At 45.5% G+C, this 14,223-nt stretch overlaps 1 protein-coding gene across 2 annotated transcripts in view; it reads right to left on the bottom strand.

Moving 5' to 3' along the window:
- Positions 1–438: 438 nt before the first annotated feature.
- The window catches only part of PLXNB3 (plexin B3), a 55,884-nt gene continuing 42,099 nt past the window's right edge, over positions 439–14,223 (bottom strand). For both annotated transcript variants that reach the window (XM_083592488.1, XM_083592489.1), the window contains exons 25-35: positions 13,473–13,539; positions 12,178–12,499; positions 11,909–12,012; positions 11,497–11,584; positions 10,226–10,395; positions 8,287–8,447; positions 7,967–8,114; positions 4,126–4,190; positions 3,127–3,202; positions 1,604–1,678; positions 439–1,229 (exon numbers count right to left, since the gene is read on the bottom strand). In XM_083592488.1, coding sequence (XP_083448614.1) covers positions 1,125–1,229; positions 1,604–1,678; positions 3,127–3,202; positions 4,126–4,190; positions 7,967–8,114; positions 8,287–8,447; positions 10,226–10,395; positions 11,497–11,584; positions 11,909–12,012; positions 12,178–12,499; positions 13,473–13,539 — 1,381 coding nt within the window. In that variant the 3' untranslated portion in view covers positions 439–1,124. The remainder of the gene's footprint in view (positions 1,230–1,603; positions 1,679–3,126; positions 3,203–4,125; positions 4,191–7,966; positions 8,115–8,286; positions 8,448–10,225; positions 10,396–11,496; positions 11,585–11,908; positions 12,013–12,177; positions 12,500–13,472; positions 13,540–14,223) is intronic.

Raw genomic sequence — 14,223 nt, 5'->3', positions numbered from 1 at the left:
GATCAATGGTCTTGTTAGATAGTAAAATTAATGCTAAATTGCTGTTTTAGGGGTTGTTTTTAAAAGTCTGGAATGGATCAATCCAATTTGCATTCATTTCTATGGGAAAGCGCACCTTGGGTTTGGAACGCTTTGGTTTTGGAACAGACTTCCAGAACGGATTAAGTTTGAGAACACATATTTCATGTATATGTGGAATCAGAGAATGCACAGCAACTTGGGTTTGGAACACATGTAGTTTCTAATCAACTAATCCGGTGACAAAGAGCCTGACCAAAGGGAACAAGTTCCACCCCATCTTAACTCTCTGGAGGCAGTTCAGTCTTCCCAGCTTTCACCCCTTAGTTACCAAGTGGGAGTCATCTAGTAACTTGTTTATGGCAAACCTTTCCATTCCCTTCCTCCCTTAGGTTGTGTGAATAAACCAGACAACAGTACTTTTCTGAAAAGTGGTGTGTTTTTTTTATTCTTCAAAATCTCATTAAAATAAATACAATCCTGGAGCAGGGAGCTCCCATATATACATAAAATGGGGGTGTGTGGGGGAGAGAGAGATGGGGAAAGTTAAAAGAGAGACTAGTAGAGTCTGTTCAGAGGAAGGTGGCGTTTCCACCCCAATATTAGTGCATTACCAGCCAGGAAATTGGGGTCATAAGGGGTAGATCCCCCAAATCCCAGAGACTGCAGTGGTCAGCAGGGACCTGCCACAACCCCACTCCCCCAAAAGGTGGGAGACAGTAGCTGGTACCCTTTCCAGAGAGCCACAGAAATAAATACACCCTTTTATTTACAAATCCAGTGTATTGGACTCGGAAGATTCTCTTTGCAGCTAGTTTAAAAAAAGAGAGAGAGAGAGCACTGAGTGCGAGAGACCCTGGCAGCTTCTATGCAGTTAAGGCACTGACTGGAGGCATGGCGTGCGCACAGACCCATGCACAGAGGTGGCAGGGAACTTTCAGTATGGCTCAACCTTGCCCCCTTAAAAGGCTGCAACCCTAAATAGCACAGTTGCTAGAGAATTAAACCCCATTGTACTCAGTGGGATTTCATGCTGAGTCAACCTGTTTAGGATCGTACAGTTCCTTGTGTGTGCTGAATCTGAGCAGGTAGTGGACCCAGGAGTGTCACAAGTCAGTAACTTTGTTCTCTACGAGAGCTGCAATCTGTTGCAGTCGATATGCCAGTTGCATCTTCTGGCCCAGTGGGTCCTCTTCTAGTGCACTGATTATCTGCAAAGAAGCACACAAAGTCAATATTTTGCCTACCTATCCTAGCAGAAGTCTTTCTACAGCAGGGTTGGCTAACTTGTGCCAGAGCCCTCCAGATGCTGCCAGACTGCAACACCCATAATCCCTGACCACTAGCCATACGGGCTGGGCCTGGTGGGAGTTGGGGTCCAACAATATCTGGAGGGCCACATGATTCCCATCCCGGTCCTACAGGCCTTCCCTTCCCAGCAACCAACCTCTCTGCAGGGAATGGATTAGAATAGATGGGTTCACTCCCACCCCACCCTCTCCCACAGAAATTGGTCTGTTTATGTCCCTCCGTCCCACCCCCACCAACATCCTGCAAGTACAAAATCTCAAGGGATTTATCATACCTGATCATAGTACTTGTTAATATAATTATAAAGTTCTTGCAGGGCCACCAGGCAGTTGAGGTCAGAGGAATATTTCTGCCGAAACAGGAGGGTGGAAAATGAAACGTTAGAAGTTTTAATTACATTTTCACTACAACTACACGTGGACATAGGAAGCTGCCTTATCTAGTCAGGCCATTGGTCTATCTAGCCCAGTACTGTCAACACTGACAGGCAGAGTCTCTCCAGGGTTCAGAAAAGGAGGGCTCAACCAGACCTACCAGGAGATGCCAGGAATTGAATGTGGGACATTTTGCATGCAAAGCACACTCTCTGCCACTGAACTACGGTCCTTGTATTTTTGCATATTTCTACACATTATGCTATGTTTATATCATACTCATTGATACCCCTTCTCACCCTTCCTGATAACAATCCTAAAACAACAATTAAGACAACTTCAGACAGGGAGCAATAATCGATGGGAGGGACATTGTGTGATTGCAGACCTTGCTGATGGGATCCCAACAAGGGAGCACAATGCATGCCTGTGCACAGAGAGGTGCCCTGCCCCAGTTTTAGTGGACTGGTATATGATGAAGTGATCTGGTAAATACAAGCAACCCCCCATTGACACATGTTCAATATGTGAGCATCCACTTATAAAACTGCAGGTTATTACAATGATCCTGCCAATGTTCTTATCTGTTTACAGTTTGTTTGTAAATATTCAATAAACCATTTCCATTCTTTTATTTTAAAAATTATTATCTTGATGTCTTATTTTTCCAGTAAGCTTCATCATTTCTGCATATTCCATAAGATTTTGTATCCATTCTTCTTTTGCTGGGACTTCTTCCCAATGGTGTTTCAAATATACAGGATTTCACATACTGTGTGTGCGCGGTGCCTCAGAACGTAACCCCCTCGTAAATGGGGAGTTGCCTATATAAACAATCCAAGTTTGGGCCAAACTGCAGCAAGCAGCCCTTGTTCAACCTGTGATTTAAAGACTTTCCAAGATCTCTTGCAACATATCCTTGACATAACTTGGAACGGCACAATTGTCTAACTTTTAGAAGACATTTGAAGACAGCACTGTATAGGGAAGTTTTTTTATGTTTGTTGCTTTATTGTGTTTTTATATTTTGCTGGATGTTGCTCAGAGTAGCCGGGGCAACCCAGTCAGATGGTCTGTATGTAAATGTAATAGTACTACTACTACTGCCTCAAATAAATGCCTCAAAATCAAGGGACTGTGCAGCAACCACTCCCCTCCACCCCTCCACATACTGAAGTCAAATCAGTTGACATATTCAGTGGATTTTTATGATGGTGACGATAGTAGTCGTCATCATCATCATCATCATCATCATGAAAATCCACTGAATATGTCAACTGATTTTGAGGCATTTATTTGCTCTGCCACGCAACCTTTCCTTGTTTGAAAGTGGCAGATTAAGTCAGCATGGGAGAGTTTTAAAACTAGTGAGGCGGAGAGAGTGCAGTTTTTAAATACTATTTTTGGTTCTGGATTCCCTTACCCCCGAGAGTTCAGTCAGGGCTGAGTTCATCTCTTGGTAGCTGGCAGGAACAGTCTGTCGAATATCAGCATAATACCTAACCGTGGAGGAGGGTGGGGGGAGAGAAGAAAAAGGTTAGTGGGGAGGGGCCACACTGCAATGCAAGTCTCCTTTGCCTGCCCTAAAAATGACATTCTCAAGCCAGCCAGCAACATTCATAACATCCAACACTGTCTACGACACCCTCTCCTCATTCTGTAGTATACTGAAAGATGTCATTGTTTTAATTTAATTAATTAATTAAGCAATACTGGGAGAAGACCACTAAGCATTTCTCTCATTCATACTGGGTAACAAAAATGATGGGCCTTTTCACCCTTTCAATGCATTTTTGGATGTGAAACCTTTGAGCAATGTTGGTTAAATGGATGTGGTCCGGAAGGTGTGATTTTGCATCTGTGCAGAAAACATGCAGGATTCAGTTCCCTTAGAATTGTTTAGTCGTTTAGTCATGTCTGACTCTTCGTGACCCCATGGACCAGAGCACGCCTTTGTCCATGGAGTTTTCTTGGCAGGGATACTGGAGTGGGTTGCCGGTTCCTACTCCATCCCTTAGAATATCTTCATTAAATAAAAGACATTTATGAATCTGGAATTTATGAAGATACGCTCACAAGTTTGTGGATGCTGACTGTGAAATCTCCAAAGCCATGGAGGAAGCTAATAAGATTCCCATTAAAGGTGGGGCTTCAAAGCCATGCTCAGCTCCTTACTCTTCCATATCACTGGCAGAAGCAGAATTATGTAAAATAAGGGGGGGTGTAAATCTGCTCTATTTGCATAATTTATAACTGTTGCAAAATTAGTATTTCCTTTTGCATATTTTTAAAACAAACATAGAATATATGCAATCAGCTCCCAGGACTCCTGGCTTCCCCAAACAAACCCACAAGCTCTCATTTTCTGCAGGGCTAGGTATTATTCTACCACAACCACCTTTTTTCTGTTTTTCACACTTACTTCTCCACCATCTGTTTGTAGTGTGGGATTTCCCTGGCATAGAGTAGTTTGTTGACTGGTGAATCCTGAGGAGGGAGGGAGAGAGAGAACAAAAGGTGGCATAAGATTTGAAGAAGTTTTGGAAAGGGGACAGAAGTCAGACTCAAGAATTATGTCTCCACCTGTAGGTATGGTATGGTATGGTGTGCAACTGGTTAGTTTTCAGGCTGTCCAGACTGCATTTTAAGAGAGACAGAAAATGTAAAGTTTATAAGACATTTAAATAGGAGCCCATTCCAAAGCATGCTCCCAAATGCAATACTCTGCAAAGCTAACAGAGAGGAGGGGAAGTTCCTCTGAGCATGTGAAGAGTCAAAGCCTGCCCCCTCACATGCAGGTGAGGAAATTCTCCTACATACAAAAAAACCCTGCATTCATCATCATAATAAAAAGATATTAGAGAGAAGAGTTACAGCATAGCTTTTTCTCTGACATAGTTGTCTGCATGCATAAATCTCCAATTTTCTCTGAAACCTACTTGCAGCATAGACAGATTTACCACCTCAGTAAAGCCCTCTTCAAGGACATTTCTATCAGGTATTAAGAAAAAACATGGAGGGGAGAGGGGGAGAAGAGAAGAAGAAGAAGAAGAAGAAGAAGAAGAAGAAGAAGAAGAAGAAGAAGAAGAAGAAGAAGAAGAAGAAGAGGAGGAAGAATATAACCGTGTCCAGTGGCAGGGCCAGCCCTGATAGGTAGATGCAACTTTCATGAACAGAGGCAGTATACATACCACCTGAGTTCCAGATTCTGGGAACAAATGGGATGGCCACCACCTCAGTGCCCTGCTTTTGAGATTCCCAAATGCATATGGCTGATTGCTGTTGGGAACTGATGCTGGATGAAATGGACCTTGGCTTGATCCAGCCAGCCAGCATCATTAATGCAGAATAGAAAACACAGAAGTGCTAATTCTAAATCCCAGCATACTTTCTATGCCAAGATATTTTTGCATCCAAACATAAATAATGATTTGTTACTTCTGAACGTGGCTTAAGGGTGAAAAGCACCAACCACCCTACCTATTGTGCTGCTTTAAACATCATGGCTTCCCTTCCCCCAAGAGGGACCTCCCACCTGATCTCACAACCCTCTTTCTTTAGCAAATCTAGAATTCCAAACAAAACCTCAGAGCTGGGCATTTCTGAAAGGGCCTCCTGGCAAAACACTATAGGGGCATGATGAGCTGCTGAGTCAGGTGGCTGAACTAAACCCCAAATTAAAAATGGAAATGCCTACATTTTAAAAACATAATCAAGTGAGCGCTTGGTCATGGAAGAAAAAGATCTGAGAGAACCACCAGTCCTTGGGAATGATGCCTGAGAGGTGGCAAAAGCAGGTCCCAGTCAGGTCTGACCAGTTTGACAGGCTGTTACGAGAGACTGAGAGAGATCAACTTCTACAGTACATGCAGAAACAATCCTTCTTGTCCCCAGTACTACAGGGTGTTCTCCCTGCCCCCACCCTCATCTTCTAGAATTGCTGGGTTTTGCGTGGAAATGACAAAAATAAGCTGTACCTGTATTTTATTTTTAAAGAGAAGAAAAACGTGCCCCAATATATCTAAGACACGATTTAATATGCAACATGTTTCAGGCACAGCAAACCTTCTCTCAGGGATCTACAAAAAACCCCCTGAAAATTGTTTTCAGAAATTCTGGAAAACAAAGCTGAGACCCTCAACCCATATGTTTCCAGAGAGTGACCAGAATGTGGGAAAGGCACTTGGGGCCATAAATTGGGGCTTATATTTGAGCCAAAGTTCAGGCCTAGAACATATGGTGATGTGTCTAAATCTCTCTCTCTCTCTCTCTCTCTCTCTCTCTCTCTCTCTCTCTCTCTCTCTCTGTGTGTGTGTGGGTGTGTCTTTGTGGGTGTGGGTGGGTGTGACTAAGCATGGCAGAGCATCACACATGCACTGTTGTACAAACAAACGGGGAAAACTCCAACATTTCTATGATGAGGGCAGAAATAAGACTTTTAGATCAAAAAGGCTCTATAAGTCAAGGCTCCCTTTACATTTCACACAAACATCCTTGCAGTCTCAGATTTCATTTTAAAACACCTGAAGGCTTGATTGTGTGGGCAACACTGGGTGAATTATCAGAGGGCATTAAACAGCTGAGAATGATTTCCAGTTTAAGAGGGCAGTATTTCAATGCTCTACATAGCTCCTTGCACATCCCCAAAGAAAATAGCTCAAGTTGAGGAAGTAGAGGGGAGCCCAGAAAAACTGGGGGGCCAGGTGCAGCCCCCACAGTTCTGACTGGCAACCTAAGTGTATGCTGACATGCCTGGATTTGGGATTGCTTGTAACCACAATTTTGAACATGTAATAATATATGTACCCAGACGGATAAAATGTTAAGGTGCGGGAAATGATATGTTTTGCAATACAGAATGTTAAGTGGAGTGATGCAACGTAATTAACAAGGTTTGACTGTTAAATGGCCTGGATGGGAGAAAAGTCATTCTCACACAATCAGCAATAAGCATCTTGAAATCAGTACTTCTGTGCAAGTGTTTGAAACAGGCCAAAACCACAACAGACATACTGGAATCAAGATGATAGTCTGGTGGATTATAAGATATCACTGAACTAAGAATGGGACTTTTGGTCTTATGTCAAGATTATTGCATTAAGGAATACCTTTATATGCAAGAAGACATGAACAGTCATGCTCATACTTGCAACCAGTGATTTGTGATGCTGGGGGAAAATTTGCTCCCCCTTTGTCTAATATCTTGAAGTTTGCTCTCCACTTCCTCTGGGACATCAGAAATGGTCCTCAGTAGAGATGGGACAAGGTGGCTTCTGCTAGTTAGACAGACACCTTTGCTCCCATGAAAGCCTGGTTTCATGGAGGATTTGTTTTCCACAAAGTGTCACTTGTTTCCATTCCTTGGGCCAATATGGAGTGTTTCATTCAGCTGCTCTTCAAACAAACAGTCTGATCAAGGTCCCTCTGGTGTGTGCCATCCATTTTGTTCCTGTTCTGTTTATGGCAGTATGCTAACTGTGAGGGTTAAAATCATGGCGATTATAAGGCGTAGGACAAGAGATTTTGGTGCCTCAAGCAGGAAATCCAAATGGCTAATTAACATGGGAATCCCCTGGGAATCTTCCACATGAAAATGAATAGGAGAGTTCCAAGGGTACTTGCCCAGTGGACTGTCTCGCACATAGGCTCTCTCTCTCAGTCTCCAAATCTGCTGCCGAAATGGCATCTAAAATCCATAGTTGAACAGCAGGGCTACCTCCAGTAGCACTGACTTGTCCCCCCAGATTGAGGGGGCACAGTCATGCGACATGTCACATGACATGTCACATGATGCCACCAGGCGGGAGTGAAAAATGTGGAGGGCGATCTCCACGCTTGCTCGTCCCAGCCCCCCCCACCCGGCTTCTGGGCTGCCAGGCTGCAGCTGGGATGAGAGAAGCAAAGACTGCCCACACTTGTCACAGCCACTGCCTGGCTTCTGGGCTGCCGTGTAGAGGCTGAGGCTGGGGCACTTGGAGGGTGACTGACAGCTGTGGGGACAGCGGCCCCCTCAGTACTGGGGTGGCACTGCCCCCTGCCCAAAAATACTGGGGGAAATGAAGCCCCCTCCCCCCCTTTACCCAGCGCAACTGGCTACCTCTGTCAGTGGCAATGGGATTCATATTCAAGTTAAATGCCTGGAGTATCCTGTTTCAGAACAGAGGGCAGGCCTGACTTCATCAGGATCAAGCACTACCTGTCCTCTTTTGATCCTGGTCTGATACGGGTGTGACCTTTAGACATGTGCAGATATATAAACTTACCCTGCCAACTTTGTGCTCAGCAGTTGTGCAGGCATCAATGAATGTCTGAGCAATGACAGTCAAGTTGGCGTCCACATTGTCAGAGACACGCACATCAAAAATGAACTGTGGGTTCTTGAGTGTGTTCACCCAGAAGCGCAGCAACAAACTAAGGAGGAGGGGGAAAAGCAGAAACCAAGTTAGCAACTGGCTGACTGTCTATCTTTAGCCCTTCTGGTTGAAAATGTTCAGTCTCCGCAACCCACTCTCCTAGTCTCAGCTCCTACGGCCACCATCCATTCCCAGCCAATGCTGCCTCAGCAACCCCGTGTCCACCCCACCTGTTTGTTTTCCAGATGTGCAACGTCTCTGGCTCAGTGACCCCGTGCCGCGCTGCTAGCTCATCCAGCAGGTCAAACAGATACTTGACAGCAATTGGTACTGGGCGGTTCACACTCAGGACAGCCTGGAACACATCATCCACAAACTTCTGTAGCGTCCCCTTTGGAGAATAAAGGGAAGAAAGAGGGGATTAGAGACTCATAGGTGCACTGCTGAGGCAGCCAGGAATCAGCCACATAAATAACAGCATGTTTCTACAGCGTCCTGCATTGGCAACAGAGCAACCTGGTGTTCAAATACCTTTTTTTTTGTACAGCCTGTCAGAAACTGCTCCTGAAAGCATAACACGGGGAGTCCCTTTTTCCTCCCTTGAAAGAACTTTAAACCAATAGCTAAGCCTATAGATTTGGGATCTCATCTCCTGCAGACCCCTCCAGCCCATTCCATTCTCAAAACAACAACTGTCATGCTCTCAGGAGCATCTAGTCTTAAATACATTTCCAACATTTCTGTACCTCTGTATTATAGCCCCAAATTTAATATGGGTGGAAAAGTTTGACTTGACCAAGGACAAAATAAACCTATCTGCCACCATACTAGTTTTAAAATTGTCAAATAAATTGAACTGGTTGTTTATCCTTCTGTTTAGAGGGCTGTACGAAGTATCTTTGGCAACTGCCTTAGGCTAAGAATCATCACACCCCAAACAAACAAGATTTAATCCGTTCAACTGTTGATGTGTTGCATATGTGACAAAAAAATTCCTAGAGTAGTCAATATACAGCTGTCCACTTAACCCTATTCTAACCTCTTAATTTAAATTGTTGGTAACCAGACCTGGGACCTCATGGTGAAACGCAAGTAAGAAACAAAGCGGCAGCAGCAGAAGCAGAAGCAACAACAACAGGAAGCACAACCAGAAAAAGGTTCTATTCTATTTTGTATTAAGTATTAATCTTGGGGTACTTCCAAGAACAGTGTCTACAGCAGCCTTCCTCAAACAGATTCCCTCCAGATATTGTTGGACTCCAACTCCCATCGGCTCCAGCCAGCAGTGCCAATAGTTGAGGTGATGGGATTTGGAGTCCAACAGCATCTGCAGGGAAAGTCTAGTCTACAGGATCTGCAAAATACTGTATGCCTATAACCAGTGCTTTTTTTCGGGGGGGGGGAGGGTTCAAGTACCAGCACCTCTTTGTTCTTGTTGTTAAAAAGTGTGGCACTTACTGTAACAACTTTATGGTACCGGAGCCTCTTTTTGTTGTTGTTAAAAAGTGTGATACTTCTTGGTGAGTACCAGCACCTATTTTTCTAGTAAAAAAGCACTGCCTATGACAGATACACAAAACTTTGCATCTGCACTACCTGCAGGCTGGGAGACAAGGCCCTTGTGCTTTCTAGATGTGGCAGCCAACACTGAATCCCACCTTTTCAGATTTACCATGTCAAGGAACCCAGGAAATACTCTAGGGCAGTGGCTCTCGAACTCCACTCATCCCATTCCTGGGCCACTTGAAAATGTCTGAGGGCCTTGGTGGACAACAATTGCTTTCCTGACTGTTGTAAGCAATTGTAATGCACTGGGCTAGACGCTATATGATTTTCAGCTGTGTTTTTATTTCTTCTTTTGCTTCTCCAATTGTATTACAACTTGAACTCCACAGAATCAATATGAAAAATCAATACAATATTGAATGTGGACACAGCACGGACCACCCAAATGAAGCTCAGAGACCACTGGTAGTCCATGGACCATGGTTTGGGAAGCCCTGTTCAAGCGCACCTGGTCACGTTCAGGCAGGGAAATGTGTCTGTCATTATTGATCTACTCACTGAGGAAATCCTGATCAGGCTCCGAAGAATCCCACTGCTCTAAAAGGGCTGGTATAATTGGAGAATGGCTGGCGGGGGGGGGGGGGGGAATGCTTTCCCTCTTACCTTCATGGAAAGCAAGCGGGTGAGGTAGATCTCAGGAATCGCCTTGGCGCGCTCCCGAAGGCTGCTGCGCCGCTCTTGCTGCTGTTTTGTGAGTTCAGGCTCTTCAGATGGCTTTACCAGGTGCCAGAGGCGTAGCCCCCCATCCTCACCATCCTCTAGCATTGGGGTGTCTGCAAAGGGTGCAATAGGACTCATTACAATGGGAAATGGGGCAGTCCACCACTCACTAGGCAGCCCTCAGGGCACCTGCCTGTCCTGTGGACAGCTGAGGCAACTGCGAGGGCCCCAGTCCTGGCTACCAGCAGCAACAGCAAACAAAGGTGTGAGATAAATGATGATGCCTGCAAGAAGGAAGGAGGAGACACGGGCCCAGTGGGAGGCTTGGTGGGACTGACATGGCCCGCACACCCACACCCCCAAGGAATAAAGGAAGCAGCGCAGAAGTTTGGGAACTTTTTATCATGGCCAGGTGCAGAATATTCTTCTGTAATGCAGAATCTAAATGGCTCCCACATAAACTATGCTATTATTTGAAGGTTTTTTTGGGTGGGGGTGTAAAAGGGAGCCAAAGAAGTATCTAATCCTCCAGGTGACAAAGAAAAATCTAAAAAAATGTTTAGAGTTTCTGTTAAAGGTCTACAAAAGCAACACACACAGGCCTCTCCCCAACCAATGTGGCACCTCATTCTCCTAATTCCAGTACCTCCCTAAAAAGTTTCCAGTTTGTCTGCCTCTGGCCCTGTGCACCTCTTGTTGCCACTCCCAGAGCATTTATAACAAATGTCAATCTGTGCTCTTCTTTCCGAGACTAAAAGAAGACTAGAAAAAACTTGACTCCCTTGTGTGCAAAACAAAAGGCCTCTATAGATACAGAAATAAAACAGGCTTATTCCCATGTAATAACTTGAATTACCATTATGTACAAAAGGAGAAGGAAGAAACATCTACAGGCATTATTTAGAGTCTCCTGGTCTAGAGCTTTTCCATTACTTTTTCAGGCTAGAAAATTAAGGAACTCTTCACACACATTACAAAAAAAGGGCTAAGGTGCTTCCCCCCACCCCATGAACAGGCAAGAGACTCCCCCACCCACCCTATGACACACACACACTGCAACTGAGCTGCACTGCTCACCATTTGTGCCCATAGTTAAAACCACATCTCTTTGCAGTGTACCAGTTTCTGCCAGTTGCAGAGAGGAGGGGAAAAGGAGGTTGCCCTACTGCATGGGAGAGCAATGGCTCAAGGAAGAGAGAGACAAGCAGACTCACTTTCTCCAGAGAAGAAGTTCTGGCTGGTGCCTTGGGAGACGTCATTGTGAAGGCGGGGAATGAGGCCAACTGTGGCCCCATCTGGAACCTGGGGAAAAGAGGAAGGACAGTAAACAAGTGAAACACCTACAAAAAGGTGAGAAATTGTTCAGGTGAGAGACGGGTTCCCAGCTCCATGATTCTCCTGCCAGAAGCAAAATGTGGAAGCCCAGCATTGCAGACACGGTCAGGGTAGCCAATGTGATGCCCTCCAGATGCTGCTGGACTACAACTCCCATCAACCCTGACCACTTGCCATTCTGTCTGGTGCTAATGGGAACTGGAGTCTGGAGGGCACCACGTTGGCTACCCGACTGCATACTCCCTCCCTCCCAGCTTCTACCATTCAGCTGCATCCCACCCAACCCCATACCTTGTAATGTTGTAGAGTGTTGAGTCTCTTCCATTGGTTCTGTGTGATGGAAGTCAGATCCTCATCAGAAAGCGTCAGGTGGCCAGCAACGCCTGAGCGCCACTCTGAGGAAAGGAAGAGTGGCAGGTGAGGGTCTCCTACTTCCACCCCCTGCCCCTAAATCTCCACAGCAAGCCCAGGACAACTTCATGTGGGCCTCTCTCAAAATTAACTAAACATCCTCAACAGGTTTTGGGGGTGGGGAGTGGAGAATGGAGGAGATTCCTTACCCAAGTCAAGGGAGTGCACCGAGGGGCGCTGGGAGAAAGGGACGCCTTTGTAGACCTGGTCCAAGATTTTCTCCTTCACTTGAGTGATGGTGTCTGTATCAAGGACACGGGCTGGGATGCGCTGAGTCTCACCCGCACCACCTGGGCCGCCCCCCCGCACCAGGACAGTCAGGTTGAGGGGCCGATACTCCACGTCTTCTCTCAGCAGCCGCCCATCGTTCAGTGTCCGTTTGGCCTTGCCTGTCACAGCATCCACTGGGCCCTTGTCCACCTGGTACTTAATGGCACGGAAGAGCATGTACAGGGGCTCACCAGCCACCTCCTTCATTGGAAAACACAGAGGAGGAGGGGAAGGAATGAGAAGGACGCCTGGGCTCCAGAGTCACTACAGTCCCTGCACTGCACTTAACAACCCCACACCTGCACAGCTAGAAGTAGGAGCCTCAAAATCATACATCTTTCTACCGGACCCACCATCAGGGCAGTGTACGTTTTTGGAAATGCCAAGCAAAGTGCCAAAAAAGCACAGCTGGTGGTGCTGGTCACTTAATTCAGTTCTCAGGTGAAGCTTGAGAGAAAGATCCAATCCACTGAGACGTTCCTACATACATTTCCTATGAAAGCTGATGTAGCGTCATGGCTAAAGTGTCACACAAGATTTAATAAGACCCAGATTCCTATTTATCCACGAGCATTTACAGACTGGCCTTGGGCCAGTCACTCTCTTGCTCAGCCCAACCTCCCTCACAGGGCTGCTGAGAAGATAAAAGGGGGCAGGGAAACCACATGTGCCTCTTCAAGCAGCATAAAAATGCAATAAATAAATGAATATAATCACTCGCACAAGGTGGATTGTACTCCACTCTGAATTGAAGTATGTTTGGATAGGGTACTCTGGACTGTTCTGCCTCCAGCATCAAAATGTCTTAGGCATGCCCTGAACTAGCTGTGGGACGAGAGAGCGTGATAAAATGTTTACCCCTATGAAGCCTCAACAAGCCACAGGACTAGGCAAGAACAGTAAGCAGGAGAGTGAGCACTTGCGGAAAAATGTGGGGCAAGTTTTGTTCCCCCACCTTCAACCAGGTCTCCTCCTCCTGGCTGCACCTCCCACCTTAGACATGAAACATGAAATTTATTACTGTCAGAGACCAGCTTGAGAAACACAAATGGAACTACAATCCTAATAGCAAAACAAACATTTAAAACAATATACAACAATGGATTTTAAGTTTAAAAGTGCAAAGTCCCACCTTAGACGCAGAAGCATCATCCAGACAGGCTTTACAACTTACCCTGAGATAGGAGTAGAGGCAGATGGACATCCAGTTGGTCAGCAGTTTCTCTACCATGGTCTCTGTCCTGCAGGACAGTTGAGGAGCTAAGTAGAGTTGCTAGCGTCCCCCCTCCCCCCCCCATGCCAAGGTAGGCTACCAGCTGCAGCACAAGATGATGACAGCAATCCTTGGCCCACAGTTTTAAATTCAAAACTCTGTTCTGCAGAACAAATGTAGGGTTAAGTAGAGTGGTTTTGAAATAAAAACTTGTGGTACCTTAATTTGAATACTTTTAAAAAAACAGGTACTTAAGTTTAAGTGTTGCTGTTTATAAGAACGTCAGGGCAGTCTCTCAACATATACAGAATGCTTAAACCTAGTTCAAGGAACTGCTTTCTGTTTATAAGTATAAAAAACTTGCTGTTTTAATATAAAGCAGCAAAATTAGAGTTTTTAAAATGTTCCTCATCTCTAATTTATTTCAGCATGTTTGTGGTTTGAGGCATTCCAGTTTAAGCATTAATTACCTTGTGGGCACACAACACCAGCAAAATATAACGGGGTTTTTTTTGGGGGGGGCAGGGCATTGCATTCTTCAGTTCTGGCAGCAAGCCAGGGGGATTAATTCTGGCCAGGCAAATAAAATTCTTGCCAGTTGGCAGCCCTCACCAACTGTGAAAGCATCTACCCCCCAGGGGAAGGAGTGGGAGAAGGCACCTATGGGGACTTCTCGGAACAAGGACATCTTTCACCACCTCCACAACGCCCC

The sequence above is a fragment of the Podarcis filfolensis genome, assembly GCF_964270895.1.
Source record: "Podarcis filfolensis genome assembly, chromosome: 17".
Lineage (NCBI taxonomy): Eukaryota > Metazoa > Chordata > Lepidosauria > Squamata > Lacertidae > Podarcis > Podarcis filfolensis.
Note: the sequence above shows the minus strand (reverse complement) of the source record. Positions and strands in the feature narration are given on the sequence as shown.